Below are 18509 nucleotides of genomic sequence, written 5' to 3'. Positions count from 1 at the left end.
ACAATACATTTTCTCAAAGAATAATGATGTAAAAGAGATAAAATATTTATTTAATTAAATAATGCTCAAATAGGCAAATAAGAGGAAAAAAACTGTTAGGGGTATCCCTAACCCAACTTTAAAATAAATAATAATTAAATAAATTCAATGAATATTTCATAAGATCTTAAAATGTCTAACTCCTAACCAAACTCTAGTACATGAAACCTAAGTGCGGAAGCAGTAAACCGTCCAAATGGTCAGGTCACGGATCTCTCTTGTCATGTGTCGGTCTATCGTTATCCTTACCTAAAAAACATGAAAAGAAAATGATGAGTATAAAAGTATACTCAGTAAGCGGCCCACTATTGGACTCAGTCGGTGATCTGTTAGTCTTTCCATTGGACCGAAGTGCACAAGGGCATCACAGGCGTAGGCATAAGAGGCGAACCCAAAGGCACGCTTTCATGAGTATGATCCCAAAGGTCACAAACAACATAAACATAAGCGGTGATCCTAAAAGGACATCGTACATAAGCATAGGGTGTGGCCCAAAGGCTCACAACATGCGATGTGCATAGCCCAATGGAAACACTAACAGTTACTAGAATCTCAAACATACATAAGCATGCAAACAGGGTCATAAATCATGCCAAAATCATTCATCAGTTCACAATTTATCCATCCATCAAACTTTGCAATGACATACAACATTGAAATATGGTGACATAAACGTGAGCTTTCAAAATTTTCATTTGACCAACAGGCATATCAAAAAATTGTATTCAAACTAAGGAGCCAATATGTAACACATGCTTGGGATTGAGGGCAAACCGGTAATAAACCACTTATCTCAAATTTATGTCGAAGAATCAGCAAACAAAACTCCAACTATCAATCAAATCCCTCTTTTAACTTTAGTCAAATGCTTGAATCGTCCTAGAATAAATCAATTTAATGTCAATCCTTATAACTACAACCTAACTCACCCAAAATGCACCAAAAGTCTCCAAACTACTTACCCAAAAACGTTGACTTAACCAGAACTACACATGAGCTCCAAGTACGAAATCCAAACCAATCATAAGCCAGACTGAAAGGACTCTAAACTCAATCCTAAAATCCAATTAACACAAATATTCACCAAACCAATTGGGAAAAACAAGATTTAAATCAAAACCACCATTATAGCTTACCAAAAGGCGCCCAAAGCGAACTTTGATGTCGCTGGACAGTAATGAAAAATATTTTGAAACCCTTAATTGAGCAACACATCCTGAGTATACTTAAATCCGACCAAAATCGGTATACATTCAAAACCCATTAACTAAAAACCATAAACTTAAATCTCACAAAAAAAAGTGTTCCTGGCAAAACAAAAGAGGTCGGTGACTAGCGGACGACAAGAATGAGAACGAAAAATCGAAGAAACTCGGTTGGCGGAAAGCGTCGACGTGCAATGCAGCTGGCAGAAAGCAACGGTCGAGCTACATGGTTGGCGGAGAACAGCGGTCGAGCGACGGACGTCGGACGGAAGACGAAGTGCGGCTGCGGGTGGTTGGACTTGCGACAGACTCCTCGCGCAGCTGAAAGTAGAAGATCGGTTGGGAAGAAAAGACAAATTTTGGAGGGGTGCTGACAATTGGGAGGAAGAGAATAAGAAGAAAATTCTTTATGTTTTTTTCTCTACTAGCTTCCCCCTACTTCTTTTTAGGAAAAGGTAAAACAACCCAAAGTAAATAGATAAAAACAAATAGGTAAATATAACCTCCAACTCCTTTTCTCAAAAACTCCAACCAATACAAAATAAATAATAAAAAAAATCCTAAAATTTGGCCTTTAAATAAAAGAAACGATCAATTGCACAAATTAATTTAAATGTTGTTACAATTATTATTGTCGTCGTCATCATCATCGTCTTAAATTTTAGAAAAGCACAATTCTCCATAAAATTTTATGAGCATTTTGTTTGGAATGTCATAATCTTTATGGAATAATGTGTATTTTCTAAAAACATGTGATGATTGAATTGCTTTTAATAGATTTTAAATATGTTGATTCAAACGTTAGTAATTTGTCTTATTTTCGAGAGACAATTGTTCATGACACGTTGTGAGTACTATAGAGTAAATAAAATTGTCTTAAATACGCAACATAAATTCATTTGATTTAAATTAATTGTTTTCATTATCACATTTTAAATGAACCTATTTTATTGTATTTTACGATATGTTTATTTATGTTATTTTTCTTCATTTTATTTGTGATTAATACGTGCATATAAAATATTGTCAATGTTTCAATAAATATTGGTCGAAAAGACACACAAAATTAAAATTAAAAATAAAGATATAACTCTATAACTATGTATATCAGCTGAAAAGTTTTTATAAAAATAGTTCGCTTTCATTTTTTTTTTAAAAAATATAAAACTATAGAAGTCATCAAACTTAATTTATTATTTTTTTAAATATCATCAAACATATTTTTTTGTTCTAATTTTTAAAAAATAAAAAATAATGATCGAACATGTCTTTTTATTTTTTATTTTTTTTTGAAAAACAAAAAATTATAATGGTAACAAAAGAAAAATACATATGGTTTTTATCTTTTCAAAATAGAAAACTAAAAATAGTTTTTCAAGAATTAAAAACCAAAAACGAAAAAACGAAATCATCATAGTTAAAATTTTGATCCAAGAGACAGAGAAAACAAAAAGAAAGTAAAAGAAAATGTAACCCGCGATTCCGTCAAACAGTACGAAGAAAATGAAAAGATATGAAAAACAAAAGGCGCGCGTCGATTTCGCGTAAAAATTCAAAGATATATATAGAGGCCGCATTCTCGCGCCTCGGCATCTTCTTCTCCACGCTTTCGTTCAAGGCCGCCATATCCACTGCTTCTTACTCCAATTCCTCTTCACTACTTTGTACTTAGCTACATTATTCTTGATCGTTTCTCTCAATGGGGGATCCCAGCCACCTGGAGAAGATGGGAAGAGAGCTCAAATGCCCGATTTGGTAACCTTCCTCTCGATTTCTTGAATGTTATAATCATCTATCTCTCTTTTCACTTCTTTCTTTGCTTCGAATTTCTTTTTCCCAACAAATGATGATGAATCCGGAAGAAAGTATGTTGCAGTTATTTTTACTCTTAGCGGCCAATTGAGATAATTTTCAGATTATATTCTCATAGGTTTGTTTGTTGATGATGTATGTTTATCTCATTCTTCTTTTTTTCGGTACTTCTATCGCGAAATTTGCTGGAAATTCTCTATAGTTTGAGCCTTTTAAACTCCGCCGCTTCGCTGGGATGCAACCACGTGTTCTGCAAGTAAGCCTCCCAACACAATTGATTTTCGTTCGTGTTTAATTATTTTGTAAAGACGTTGGCCGATGGAATCCTATCGTTATCTAAACTCCTACTTATTGTGAATTTCAGTGTATGTATAGAGAAATCAATGAAATCGGGTTCGAACTGCCCAGTTTGTAAGGTGCCTTATAGGCGAAGAGGTATGGTTTTCTTTTAATTAACATTTAGATGCCATAAATTGCCCATATTATATGTCTCCGTTTCATAGTAAAACAGTCGGGCACATTTCTGCTATTAGTCTCTGTTAGCTATGAAGTTAGAACTGAGAACTACGAAATTTAACACTTCCTCAGATTTTTAGTACAAACAGTCAGCACCTGTATAATAAGTTTATCCATTCAATAATTTATGCCGTAAGACTTCACATTCTGTTTTTATATCTTATATTATGTTCTAGTTTTTGAAGAAATTCCCTTCGCTCATTTGCTGACATTCTAATTCATTAGGGAATAATAAAATGGCAAAATCATTATCCATTCTTTGTAGGAGATTCTTTTTTTTAAAGGAAACAAACTTTTCATTGATATAATGAAAAAAAGTCTAATATTCAACATACAAAGATATATAAGGAAACACAAGTAACTAAAGGAGAGCAGGCTATTGCAATCCAAAAAGATAGAGAGCCAAATTAATTAAAGAAAATGAATGGAAAAAAAATATCTTGCACGGAAGAACTTGAAAAAAGTTCGGAGGGAGAACACCATGTGGATGCATCGAATCTTGCAACTTCATGACGATCAAACGACGATAGTGACTTTTCTTGGAAGACCCTTTGGTTCCTTTTGAACCATGTTATTCCTCAAGAAATATGGTTGCTGTCTAATTTTATCACGTCTACTAATGTTAAACTTTTTACATTCTTCTCTGCAGAAGTTCGTCCTGCTCCACACATGGATAATTTGGTGAGCATTTACAAAAGCATGGAAGCTGCTTCAGGAATGAACATATTTGTTACTCAGAATTTGTCTTGTGCTAAGTTATCTGGTAAGATCATAGTCCATGGACATGAACACAAATTGATTACATTTTCTTACTCTAGCTTCATGTCCTGCAATGGAACTTATGCAATGTCAGGAGAAGACATTTTCATTTCTTCTCTTCCCATTACATTGAAGATAAGATATCAAGATTATGTTAGATTTTTTCTTTTATCTTCCTTCAATAGGACTATGACTAATATTTTGAAGCTTTTAAAGACCAAACCAATTTTCTTCCTTCCAGAGTTTATACTTGGTTATTATTCCTCCTCTCCCCCACCCCTACTTTTCATAAGTTTCAGCCAGCTATTAACTAGACTGGATCCAGGATGTGATGGAGTGAGCTTTAGCTGTCTTAATTTGTATATTTGGTAAAATTTCTAAGTGCACTCTCTCTCTTTGCTACTCCACACTGAAGATAGAGACAAACAAGTAGAAGGTGATGGCAATGGTTCAAAACGGCTTAATGCAGAAACCAGCGAGAGCACAGCTTATATACAAAGAACTTTGAAAAAAGAGTCACAAACAATACAAAAATCCAAGCGGAAGATTTCTGCTTCTTCCCCTCTGAAACCTTCATTTCCAAGAAAGAAGAGGGTTCAGGTGCCACAACGTCCCCTTTCAGAAACACCTACTCGACCTGCAAAGTTAGCAAGTAGTTGTAATGAGGTGAATGAAGAACCAAGAAAAAGTACAGTTGCTTCGGAGGATAAAGGTCAGCCAGTTCTTTCACCTTTTTTTTGGCTGAGAGAAAGAGAAGAAGAAGATGAGAAGTCGAATCAGCAGTCGGATTTGGATCAACCTACTGACTCATGGGCGATGAATGTTCTTGCCTTCAGTGATATCAAGGATTCACTGGATGAAAGCCCTTCAAAGCCCCAAATGGTAAGTTTACTGTAAACATATTGTGATTAAATCATTGTGGATATTGACTACAAGCAAGTACAACAAAGAATGCAATCAATCTCAAAAACTTTTATGCCATTGCAATAACTTCAAGTAATGAAACTCTAGTACAACCATTTCCAAAACTTCCTTCTGAAAAAAAATGCATATGAAACAAATGGACACCAAAACAACCATTAAGCACTGATATAGGCTGCAGGATATACTTATTCAACCTCTCTTGTTATGTCTTATGTGGGTCTGCGGCAGCATACAAACTTGACGTCTGTTTTATTAAAAAGGAGAAAGAAACAAAGCTAGTAAACCTCTAGTTTTTGACGTTTATAATTTTGCTTATTTTATCTCGTTTTCTGGACATAGGAGGAAGTGTGTGGCAATCCATCCAATGACTTGGATCTCTTTGATAGTGAAATGTTTGAATGGACTCAAAGAGCCTGTTCCCCCGAACTTTGTTCAAGTCCCTTTAAACTGCAGGTATCGAAGATTTTATCACCTCATTCGAAGTCAGAAATCTACCAGAATTCCCCCATACACTCCATTTAATTTGTGCCATAATTATATGCAGGATGAAGATATTTCTGGAACTGAAACAGATTTATTAGCAGCAGTACCGAATGAAGAACTAGGAAAGCAAAATCCAAATGGAAATAATAATCAACGTGGTGGTATCTGGGATGAGTTGGTTCCTGATGTGCTCCCTCCGGAAGGCAACAGTATGAAGGATCATTCTAGGTGTGCTAAACTTACCAAAAGAGGTAGGAAGAAAAAGGGAATTGCACTGAAGAAATGTTCTAAAAGATTGGCAGAATCAGCGACTGGGAATTGTTCCAATCCAGCTACCGGAACTGAATGCTTCAGTCAGAAGCAGGAGAACGATGTTATTAACAGCTTTGGTAGTTTGAAAATTGGAACCAAAAGAAGCAAGAAGAAAATTCACTTTGGTACTGCTGCAAATAGGACGACACTTGAAAGTGTTCCTGCCGTTCCAATTAATTTACCAACTCCAAATGAGAATTTCAAAACTGAGACACGAACCTTTCCAGAGGGGGAAAAGGTCAATCAAATCCAGGAAAAGAGGAGGAATAATGACAGAGCCAGCAAGACAATGCACTTTGGTATTGATGCTAATAAAGCAACTCCTGATAATACTCTTACAGATTTGGTTAGTTTAGGAGCTCCAGATGGTGGACAGAAGAATTTTGGAACGGAGACATTAGCTTTACCAGAAGGCGAAAAGGCTTGTCAACTCCCTGAAAATAGTTGCACGAAAACCAGAGGCAGGAAGAAAGCGCATTTTGGTAACAATGCTAATAAGAGGATTCTTGAAGATATTCCTGCCCATCCCATTAGTTTAGGAACTCCAAACAATGGTCCTGAGAATTTTGGAACAGAGTTATTAGCTTTTCAAGAAGTGGAAAAGGTTAGTCAATTTCCTGAAAAAAATCGCAAGAATGGCGGAGTCCGCAGAGAACAGGGTATGGTCCAATGCTGTAGGAAGTCTAAGAAACAAAAGCTGGATTCAGTTGACGATGACCTGCAAGAGAACCCGTCTTTCAATCAGAATCAGCATGATGATTGTGCTACTCCTGGATTGACCACCACACCTTCTGTGATTGCTACTTCAACTGATCAAAAGAGGGAACACAAGAAACAAGAGAAAAATTCCTCTGTTTGTGCAATAACTAGCGAGCATGGTAACATCACTCAAGAGAAGTATGACGGTGCTCAGGCAAATCGAAGTCAGATTTCTGAAAAGCTTCAGTGCCGTACCGATGCGAAAAAATTGGATTCTATGACCAAAAAAGATTGTTCAAAAAAACATGGAGGATTCAATAATGAATTTCATTGTGCTTTCTGTCGCTCATCAGAAGAGTCAGAGGTAGTTCAACTATCCCTAGTTTACTTCTATCATTTTAATTGGTTCTATTTCACCTGTATACACAATTTTTTTCTGCTGTGGGTTGCTTTAAACGCCACTTTTATCTTGAAACTGATACAGGCTTCTGGAAGAATGGTCCACTATTTCAATGGGAAACCGATTGATACACATGACATAAAAAACTCAAAGGTCCTACATGCACACTGGAATTGTGTTGAATGGTAAAAGAATCCTTCACACTTTGCAAGAAGATATAGTTCAAATTGCTTCATTTAAGTTCATAGAAACTGCATTTGAGTTGATTATGCTTTACTAATTACTGAAGTGTACTGAAGCTGATTTACATACCCAGGAAATATTCAGCATGTTAATTGTTAAGTTGTTAACTATGAAAATGCACGAGGTTTTCTTGCCTCTAATTTATAGGTTGCTCTATACAAGCAAGTGCTTAAAAGTCAAACCTTGTATATACTTCCATGCGATTCAAATGGGGCCATGGGGTGATCATCGTCATTCTGATTTTCTGTACGGATGTCAGTAAATTTATATTGCCATTATTTAATGTGCAGGGCCCCCAATGTTTATTTTGATGGCGACACTGCAATTAACCTTGAAGCTGAGCTCGGTAGAAGCCGAAGAATTAAATGTGGTTGCTGTGGAAATAAGGGTGCTGCTCTTGGGTGTTATGAGAAGAATTGTCGCAAGAGCTTTCACGTTCCTTGTGCAAAGTTGATGCCTCAATGTCAATGGGACACCGTAAGTGCTGCTTTACATGAATTCTTATGGCATAACTTTTTGTCCAGCATCTTTTCTTTGTATCCATCATCTTATGTTCTGATCGCTCGAGCAGGAAAATTTCGTGATGTTATGCCCCCTTCATCCAGACTCTAAACTGCCAAGCCAAGATCCAGGGCACCTAGAACGGAAAAGCAGCTGCGCTTCTAAGCGGTATTTCAATATTTGCTGATTTGGAAAATGTCTTGGCTGGTCTGCATTTGAATTATTACAGTACTCTATATGCTTCAGTTTGTTGCCTTCTCAATTGCAGACAATCGAACACTAAATGTATAGCTGTTGCCCGTGAGATCAGCAATAATGGAAGGTTTACATTTCGTGAATCATCTAAGAAATTGGTTCTGTGCTGTTCAGCTCTCACCATAGCAGAAAGGGTAACATTTTTTAAAAGAATATTGTTCACGTGTAGCTTTTTTCTTCCCTACCTGAATTTCAGTGTCCTGATGGTCGGATTGCAGGAAGCTGTAGATGAATTTCAGAGATTATCTGGAGTTCCAGTGTTAAAAAATTGGGATGATAGCGTTACACATATTATTGCATCAACAGATGAAAATGGAGCATGTAAAAGAACCCTCAAAATTTTGATGGGTATTTTGAAGGGAAAATGGATATTGGGAATTGAATGTAAGTTTTCTTCCTATACCCATGATATTTTAGGTTTTGGTTTGACTTTTTTATGATAACAACAATAATTTGTCCTCCATCAAAAAAGGAAAAAAATTGTCGATGGAAAATGATGTAATAACATATATTTGGTGGAACATGAATGGGACAAGTTACATATGGTACATTCTTGCTCATTGTCGTTGTACAGGGATTAAGGCTTGTATACAAGCCATGGAACAAATAGAGGAAGAACGCTTTGAGATTACTCTTGATGTCCATGGAATCAGAGATGGCCCTCAACTTGGAAGATTAAGAGTCCTGAACCATGTAATTTCCTTTTGCCTAAGCTATAGTTATGCAGTGAATTGCATTTATTGTGCTGGGTTCTCGTCTATTGCCAATTTCTTATTCAAATTCCAAAGCTAAGAACAGATTTTAAAATTTTAAAACTTTGACTTGATTTTTTTAAATCACGGTTAGAAATTGAATAAAAAAACAAATAATTCTAGGAATGTGAGTAGTGTTTATAAGCTTAATTTTAATAAACTAAAAGGAAAAAAAATCATGAGCCCTGTTTGATGATTATTTGGTCCTTGGATTTTGAATATTAAACTTATAAATACTTTTTTGTACTTTCTTACGTAGTCTACTTTTTGTAATTGTTTTAAAAAACCAAGTTACGTTGTATGACCATTGTTTTTAAACTGCAGAGTTAACAGTTATTTTTTCTTTGCAGCAACCAAAACTTTTTTCTGGATTCAAGTTCTTCTTTATGGCGGACTTTGCACCTTCATACAAAGGATATCTCCAACAACTTGTGACTGCTGCAGAAGGAACTATTCTGCTTAGAAAACCAGTTTCAAGCAACAACCAAAACATCTCTTGTTCTTCACCCAACTGCCAAGTTTTCATCATTTACAGTCTTGAGCTTCCTGATCAATGCAATCCAGCTGAAAAGAATAACATTCTCTGTCGCAGGCGTTTCGATGCCGAGTTGCTTGCTAAGTCAGCCACAGCCAAAGTTGCCACCAATTTGTGGCTTTTAAACTCGATTGCAGGCAGTAAATTAACAAGCCTTGAAGAGTAACTTCGTCGACCATGTATGTATATTTTCCCTACTGAACTCATTTAACGTATAGTTCTGCAAGAATCTAGCACTGTCTAAATACAATCACTCAGTAATAACTAAAAAACATTTGAATGGACATAGTTCTTATTACTTGAGAGTGGCCAAGCATGACAAGCTCAGATGTTGTCATTACTCAAACTATGGCGTACATATCTTGTATCTATTGATTTATAAATGAATTTAGTGTACTTTGCTTCTTTATGCTTTGTTCTTGTAGATTCACCCTCTTTTTTCGTACACTATGTTCACTTTGACTTGTAAATTCATGCTTCAGGTTTATTTTTTTATGGGGATTTTCCCTCCAATTATTTCGTTTCTTTCTGGATTGGATGATTGTTTGACAAATGTTTATTGTTATTATTATTTAAGAAAGATAATGTTATACTTCTAACTAAAAATTAGATGAGGAGGATTTTTTTATAAGAATAATTTTGGTTAAAACATCATTTTCGTTTTTGGAGAATCCCGCTTTGAAAAAACCAAATGATTCCACACTTCTTATAAGATAGATGGGCTATTCCCTTCGTTGCTAATTGGTATCAAATACAGTATTCGACCTAATAAAACCCAACTAGGTATTCGATAAAAAGAGATTGAGTAATAGTTATATTATTTAGCTTGTGGTTAACTCAAAAATAATTTAATATTGATAGGCAGTCATTTTTATTTATAGATGTAAAATAACTACATGATATTCTCAATTATCCCATATGCTCAATTAATTGGGTTCAAGCGTCCATATTAATTCAACATATGCATTAAGTCTAGGTATCTAACCAAGACAATTGACAATTGGGAAGCCATATTACCAATTGATTTAATTCTTGATTTTGGTAAGTCATGCAATTAGCAAATAAGAGTTGCGCTAAACAACTTGAAAATTAGCTACAAACATGCAGCACCCTATGCTCTAGTGAGATTCATACACAATTATGCATTCTTTTCTAACAATCAAAGAAAATAAAAATGGGTGATCAAACCATCAATATTTCCTAAGCTAAGTGTAGAAGTCATAATCAATCAAGAAGACAAAAATTAGCCGCAACTAGAGTTTAGATTAAGTCTCACAATCAAGAATCTATGAGTTTTAGACCTATCTTAAGTTAGAAAATCATATACTTTAATCGCTCATGTGCTAAGATGAAGTTCCAAATCAAAATAAAATGAAGAACTCAAAAGAATTAATGTCTAGGAAGGGGAATATACGGAGAGAATGAAGTTTGTGACTGTCGAATCGGGCATAAAATGACCTAAATCGGGCAAAAATTCTTTTATATAAAGTGCAGAGCGTAGCTATGCTAATTTTTAGTTGCCGCAGCGTAAGCCATTAGTGTAGTGATACTCAAGCCTTATACTCGCGTGCGTACCTCTTGCCTTCTTCTGTCAAAATCTGGAGCGTTGTAATGTTGCGTAAAACAGTAGCGATTGTCTTTGAGTGTAATGTTGCATTTTGTAAAGGGTAACCATGTTCTCGCCAAGGATATTTTGGTCATTTTTCTTCTTTTCTTCATGGTTGGTACTATGAGGCTTCGTTTTGGTTCATTTTTGTCCCGTTTGATTCCAATGGTCCGTTCTACCTCTTAGTTGCTCAATATAAAAAAATAGCATAAGAAACACGTAAAATCCTTCGAATTAAGCTAGAGAAGATAACACTTTTATGGTGCTATCAATGACATTCATCATCTTTGTTTAATAAACAATCGTTGAGATTCAACCGTAAATTCTTGTTTGTAAATATATGATCAAACATTTTTAAAAAAAATCTTTCAAATCGACAATCGAAGTATGACTCAACACCAATTAACGAGCTTGAGAGGAAACAAATACTATTTTAAAAACAGAAAACTAAAACAATCCCTAGATAATAAAAAAGAAAATAGCGGAGATCACATTTTTGTCCCAAAACTACTCTTGTGATTTTTTCTTAATAGATGAACTAAAATTTTGTGAAGAGATTAATGTTTTCTTTTCCAAAATAAAGCTTTCTAATCTTTTGTTGGTGTGATCGATTTTTTCTCTTGAATAATATTTATTCTCTCTTATTCGTTTTCTCGCTCTCCAACTCTCTTGCTTTCTCGCTCTCTCGCTCTCTCCCTCTCTCCCTCATAAGTTAATAGAAAAATGTCACACATGATCGTCGCACATTGTGGAAGGAAGAAGAAACGACTCCACTTGTTATCGTTGTTAGAGAAAGACAACATGAGAGGGGATTGGAGGAAGGACATGGGAGAAAGAAAACACATCGGGGGGGTGTTTAGAGAGGAAAGAAAATCTGAGTTGAGAGAAAGGAATAAAAGAGGAAATATTATTGTCTCCTTTTTTTCTTTCAACCACACATCCCTTCCTATACACCCACCCTAAGACTTAATTTTGTGTTTAGATTTGTTTACTAACTAAAATAAGTGTACATAAAGTTTTTGGTCATCAAAAGTTTTGTAGCTTAAAAATAAAATTATTTTTTTATCTATATATATAATTGAAAGGTCAATGATTACTGCACTTGATCATATACATCGTCCTTTCTTACACACAGACAAAAATATTACATAAAATAATTTTTTTAAAAAAAATTATTTGCCATGTGTCTAAATTTTGTTAGACAATCACTTGAAATGCATAAGATAGGTGCGACCAAAGTAACACCTAATTCTTTTTCTAATTGAAAAAAAAAACTAATTAATAAAAGTGAGATTTTTTTTATATATTTCACATTTAAAACAAATTTATAATAAAGATAATCATCAAATAATTTAAAAAATGTATAATTAAGAGAAAATCTACCCTAAATATAAAAGGTTAGTTAGGAAAACTAATATAAGATAAGATTTAGAAATCCAAAACAAGATAATCATAGAAACAATTAAAAAATAAGATAATATGATATTTTAAATTTCAAACCAAGTCGAAAATTAGTTAGTGTAGAAGATTGAAATATTCAAACTAACTATTAAATTGAATACATAAATTCAAAACAACGGTTAAATCGTGAGATTTATGGAAAATTATCGACTTGAAATAATGATGTTAGTTGGCGTTGAAGGTTTGCTGGGATATATAGTTGAGTAATTAATTACCATCTCATTAATACAGATATCGAATTAATTACACTGAAATTAAAAGAGACGATAAGGGCATTTTAGGATTTCAAAAAGTTAGACTCATGTGATATCCATGTATTTTGCTATAATTCAAAAGTACTCCGTCTTTTGCTTTTTTCCAAATGATAGTGTAATTACTGTTATATTTCTGATTATTTCTTAAGATATTGGCAAAGTGAGCATGGCATCGATGACCATTTTTTAAAGGTATTCCGCACAGGTTTTAAAAATCATTTTTTAAATCTTTTACTTATGTCAATATTTAGTAAAATTACTAAAATAAAATGACCAAACTCTTAAAAACTTAGGTTTTTCTTTTTGTTCCATTTGATTCGTACGCAGTCGCCATTGTTGATATTTTTTCTTCCTCCTGCGATTTTTCCACATTCTTTCTTCTCGATTTGCATTCTTATTTTTTTATGCAATTTTTCGGCAAGATTTCCTTCCCACGCTCTTTTCTTCAATTTCCCTCCTCTCTGGTGATTTCTTCTGTTTATGTCGATGTCTTCTTCTTCTTCTTGAATCAAAGATGTAAGTTGGAGCGTGAATCAGAACGAGAAAAAGAAGCGAGAGTGAGAATGAAGGAAGGAAAAAACTCAAATAAAAAACTACCAAGTTGACGAGGAAAAAGCTAGAGGAAGAAGTGAGAAGAAGAATTCAAAAGAAGGGGAAAATTCAAGGAAGAAAAAGAAGGAGAGCAACGTGAATTGTGGAGCAAGATGAACGAGTGATAGGAATGAGAGGAAAGAGTGAGAAATCTGGGTTGCTCGGCTTCGCATGCATTTTGGGATTAAAACGGTATTTTTACACGTGGCTAACGTAAATAGAAGGGCAAATTTCGAGCGTTTTCTAAAACGAGACCAAATTTCGAGAAGGTCCCTAAATAGGGGCCATTCATACAAAAATTTCGAAAACTCAACAATAATTGGTATAGCAGATATCTGTACTAAAAAGCAGTATTTACAGGCTTGAATTTCTAAACTCAAAAACCAAAAACAGGAAAAGTTGAGTTTTGAAATATAGCCCATTTTCCAAACTATTGAACTGTGGCCAAAATCATTTAGGAGGGGCCCACTTCAGTAATTTCTTCCATATTTATCTCATGAAGACTCTCTATTCCATGGTTTTGAAAAAATATCTACAAATAAATTTGGTTAGAGATTTGATTTACTGTTTTGAAAATAATGTCCAATTTTTGTAGGGGTATATCTGTCAATCTAATTGCCATTTTTGCAAGACAAAATACAATGGACCATTTTTTCAAAAGAAACGTCTTCCAAGTCGTCCAGTCACTCTAGTTTCAAATCTGTGTGAGCCCAGTCGGCCCATGTTCATTGGGCTTAAGAATAGGAATCCAGAACCTATCAGCCCAAACCATTTTCAGGCCCTAGCCAAGCCTGGCCCACAGGCCTCTAACCCAAAACCTTATCCGTTGAGAGAAATCCAATAAAACAAAGCCACGTAAGCAACAAGGATCTAAAACTGTATCCAAATCCACCAATCTGAGGCCACAAATTTAGCCCCTGTGGCTGAGTGGATGTCGAATTAGAAGAATCTCTCATTCTCTTCCTCTTAAATCCATTTATCCTTCAAACAAACAAACACAAAAAATAAGGGAGGAAAAAAATATTGTGGTAATTAGCAGCAAGATAATGGCAGCTACTATGATGACTTCGATCCCTCAGTTTAATGGGCTCAGGCCCACTGTTTCAATGGCTCCGGTTCGCAGCCTGGTAAGTCGCCATCGCCGCCGTAGTCGTCGTTGTCGGACTTTGAATGATCGGAAAATGGCTGATGTTGTTTGATTTTGCAGGTGGCGGTGCAACCGCTGAGGCGGAGGGGCGGCGGCGCTCTCAGTGCTCGTTGTGGTGATTACATTGGTTCACCCACCAACTTGGTAACTCTCAAATTTCATTACTAATATTTTAATTTCTAAGATCTCAGTTCTTAATCATTTTGTTTTTTTAAAAAAAAAAATTAAGTCTATAGATACTACTTTTATCTTCAAATTTTTTCCTTTGTTATCTAATTTTTAAAAAATCAAATCAAATTTTGAGAATTAAAAAAAAAATCAACTTTCAAAAAGTTATTTTTATTTTTAAAATTTGGCTAAAAATTCAACAATTGTATTTTAAAAAAATTCAAATCATGGTAAGAAAATATGAATGAAATAGACTTAATTTTCAAAAATCAAATGGTTACCAAATAGAGGCTAAATTATTTTTATGTTTTCGTTAATATTTATTATTGTCTGAATATTGATCGTAGAAATTGAGGATGAATTATAGGAGTAAGGTGCGTTTAATAGAGCAATAGGAAAAAAAAAATAGAACTCCATTTAGTAACATGGAGAAATATGTGATGAGCTTATTTTTCAAAAATTAAAAATTATAGATCAAATTAGATGTTATAGATAAATTTTAATTTTTAGTACATAGACAATGAATCACAATAAAAACAAAACGCGTTGGATTTGAATATGTGGAGGAAAATGTAATTCCTTATTTTCACAAACAGAGGTCTTTGATCTTGTTTTTATAAACCATCGGTGCTAATTTAAAGAATTAAATGTGGTTTGAAATATTTATTAAGAAAAAAAAAAAACAATTTTCACTCGACTTTAATGGTAAACATTCATTTTCACATCAAATTACACTTTAAACTTAGGATTGTATCTAAACCTTTTAATTTTAAAAATTGTTGTCATGTTAATTCTATATCCAATTATGGCTTCAAGTTTGTCAAAATAAACATTTCTTTAATGTGCACAATAAATTATAAAGCATATGTGCAATATGAGATCAATAAATTTTTAAAGAAAAATGATAATAAAGCTATATTAACTAATGTTAAGATATTTAGAAATATAGTATATGTTTATAAACTCAATTCAATTTTTTTAAAATAATTAAAATATTTATTATGTAATATATTATAAATTAGGTTAAATATCAAATTTGGTCCCTATGGTTAGTATAAATTTAGTCTCTACCCTAGGACTATTTATGAAGCTTTTATCAAACACATGGGTAAATTCAAATTAATCCTTAAGACCTAAATTTTAGCTTCTTCCAAACTATAGAAACAAAAATTTCAATTTATCCTATAAATTATACATTAATACAAAATAATAATTTTAATTTTTTTTTAACAATGTTCATAAATAAATTAAAATAGTTTATTATTAACTAATATTTAGTGGATAACTACAACTAATTTTCAATTATTTAAATTAGAATTCAATTTTTGAATTATGTTATTAAACACATATTTAAAAATATAAAAAACAAATTCGTTTTTATTTAATCATTTATTTTCAGATTCTCAACCCAATAGCCTCTTAACATTTATAGGTTTGGAATCTAAATATTCAATTTAATGAAGAGAGAGAATGTAGTAAAAGAAATATGGGCCTTGTGGTTAAAATTGAATTGTTTTTTCCATGGGTTATTTTTCTGAAAGTGATAAAATTACGGAGCAAGTCAAGTGACATAAAATAACAGACGAATTATATGTGTACACGTCACAGATAATGGTGATATCGACAAGCCTGATGCTGTTCGCTGGACGGTTCGGATTGGCTCCATCTGCAAACAGGAAATCAACGGCAGGGCTGAAGCTGGAGGTGAGGGACTCTGGGTTACAGACGGGTGACCCAGCGGGTTTCACCCTCGCTGACACTCTGGCATGTGGCAGTGTCGGCCACATCATTGGCGTCGGTGTCGTTCTTGGCCTTAAGAGCATTGGTTCACTGTAAAAAAATTCTCTTTTTTAAAAAAAAAAAAAATTAAAATGACTCAAGAAAATACAAAGACATGTATGTTTCTGCTGTTCAATCTAATGATGTCTTTGCCATTTTCAGTCTAGTTTACATATAATTTCACCTTCTAATTCCACTTTTTAATATTGGAGATAAATATTTAATTCTTTAAGTGTTGGTGTTTAATAAGTATATACTTTAGATGTCTAAAAAAATCTCAAATCACTGGTTTGTGTTTAACAAATTTGTGAGCTTTAATTATGTTTTCAATAAGTCCAATTTTGTTTGGATTCAGATTTGAGAGTAAGTATTTTATTTGACACAAAATTGAACTTTATATCTACAAAAAATTTTAACTTTAAAGAAAATCGTTGAATTGATGCCGCTTGTACCCCACTTAAAACATAATTAATCGATGGAAATAAAAAAGTGAGTCTCACATCCAAATTTATATGAAATAACACAATTTGATTGATAGATGTCTCAATATTAAATTTTTTACAACTTGAGCAAATTAATAAATTTTTGTATAGATGGCCAATTTCCAACCACCTAAACGATTAATGACATGTCCCAATTTTTTTTTTAAAAAAAAAACCCTAAGATTATGCTTACGTCAAAGGGTATTGTCATATTTTACATTGTATCGAAGATATCATTTCTATCATAGCTCTAATCTAATAGATATAGAGAGTGAAATACCTTGTATCATCGTATCAATAGACTTGCCCGACCACATAGTTTTTCAAAGATAACAAGCGTCGAAACCATGCTAAAAAGATTAGTCATTTTTTATACGATAAAATTAATTGGTTAATCAAAAGTAGACGTAGGTTTAGTATTAAAAAAAAAAAAGATTTTTTTAAATAATATTTTTTTTAATAAATAATGACAAAAATAGGCTTTGAGGGAAATTATTCCAAAAAACAGGTTTTTAATCGTGTATCGGGTACACGAGTACCTAGTCACCTGGCACACACAGTCTAGCGTGACAGTCATGCAAGTTTGACTAAGGGAATCGTGTACCAGGTCCACGATTACCAAAAACTCTGTTTGCCCCTTCTTCTTCCTCACCGAAACCGTTTGGATTGTTTTTGCATGAACGATTTCTTCCTCTCACCGATTTTTGCTTTCGATTTCTTCTTCTATTTTGCTTTATACTTTCCAAAATCTCGTTGATTTTCTTCATCAAGGTCTCCATTTCACCGAAATCTTCTAAAATTTCGATTTTACTCGATTTTCAGTCCTTCATTTGATCCTCACCGAATCCTCCATTATAGTGGTCGTGTTGCTCGATTTTCATACCTTCGCTTTTGTGGTATATATCTCTCTCTAGTTATTTTTCAATATATTTTAAACTTAGAAATATATGTATGTTTTTGGAATTGTTTCTCTAGTTTATATATATTTTTGGGTTGATCTGTATTTATATGTATGTTTTTGTATGTTTTTTGGTATGTTTTTTATTGTATGTTTTTTGGGCTGATCGATGAAATTCTTATATTTTTTTATTTGTATGTTTTTGGACTGATTTAGTTTATGTATGTTTTTTATTTGTATGTATATGTATGTTTTTGGATTGATCTAGTTTTATGTATGTTTTTGGGCTGATCTTATATATATATTTTTTAATTTTTTTTTATTTAGTTGGGTTGATTTAAACTTAGAAATATATGTATGTTAAACTTATAAATCTTATATGTATTTGTTGGGTTGTTTGTAGATCTTAAATCTTAGATCTTATATTTGTTTATTTGTTTGGGCGGATTTAAATATATAATTTATAAATCTTAGATCTGGTCTGATTTAAATGTATAATATTTAGATGTTATATGTTAAAACTAGAAATTGGATTTTGTTGGGTTGACATATTAACATATTTTTTGTCAACTAACACTTGAAAAAAACATAATAAATATGTGAAGATTTAGTAATTCTTGAAGCTGTAAATGATAGAGATAGTGACATTGACGTTGAAGTCGATGAATTATTTGGAAACGACAGTAGT

The 18509-nt window shown here is 33.3% G+C and overlaps 2 protein-coding genes across 3 annotated transcripts; both read left to right on the top strand.

Moving 5' to 3' along the window:
• Positions 1–2832: 2832 nt before the first annotated feature.
• BRCA1 (breast cancer susceptibility1) lies at positions 2833–9844 on the top strand. 2 transcript variants are annotated; one of them, XM_039025197.2, is made up of 14 exons: positions 2833–2999; positions 3259–3312; positions 3421–3491; positions 4222–4335; positions 4747–5213; positions 5595–5708; positions 5800–7113; positions 7234–7334; positions 7683–7869; positions 7964–8061; positions 8162–8282; positions 8367–8532; positions 8723–8841; positions 9251–9844. In XM_039025197.2, the coding sequence occupies exons 1-14, from the start codon at positions 2944–2946 to the stop codon at positions 9599–9601; spliced, it is 3333 nt and encodes a 1110-aa protein (XP_038881125.1). In that variant the 5' UTR covers positions 2833–2943; the 3' UTR covers positions 9602–9844. The 2 variants fall into 2 exon arrangements, with proteins under 2 accessions (XP_038881125.1, XP_090167678.1); XM_090311552.1 differs by lacking the exon at positions 2833–2999 and having other exon boundaries at positions 3076–3312.
• Positions 9845–14336: 4492 nt separating this feature from the next.
• On the top strand, positions 14337–16596 carry PSAK (photosystem I subunit K). Its single transcript, XM_039027693.2, has 3 exons — positions 14337–14474; positions 14555–14638; positions 16271–16596. The coding sequence occupies exons 1-3, from the start codon at positions 14394–14396 to the stop codon at positions 16496–16498; spliced, it is 393 nt and encodes a 130-aa protein (XP_038883621.1). The 5' UTR covers positions 14337–14393; the 3' UTR covers positions 16499–16596.
• Positions 16597–18509: the final 1913 nt, after the last annotated feature.

This window comes from Benincasa hispida, chromosome 3 (assembly GCF_027475165.1).
Source record: "Benincasa hispida cultivar pf3 chromosome 3, pf3_genome.v1.1, whole genome shotgun sequence".
Classification (NCBI taxonomy): domain Eukaryota; kingdom Viridiplantae; phylum Streptophyta; class Magnoliopsida; order Cucurbitales; family Cucurbitaceae; genus Benincasa; species Benincasa hispida.
This window is presented reverse-complemented; position numbering and strand designations above follow the sequence as displayed.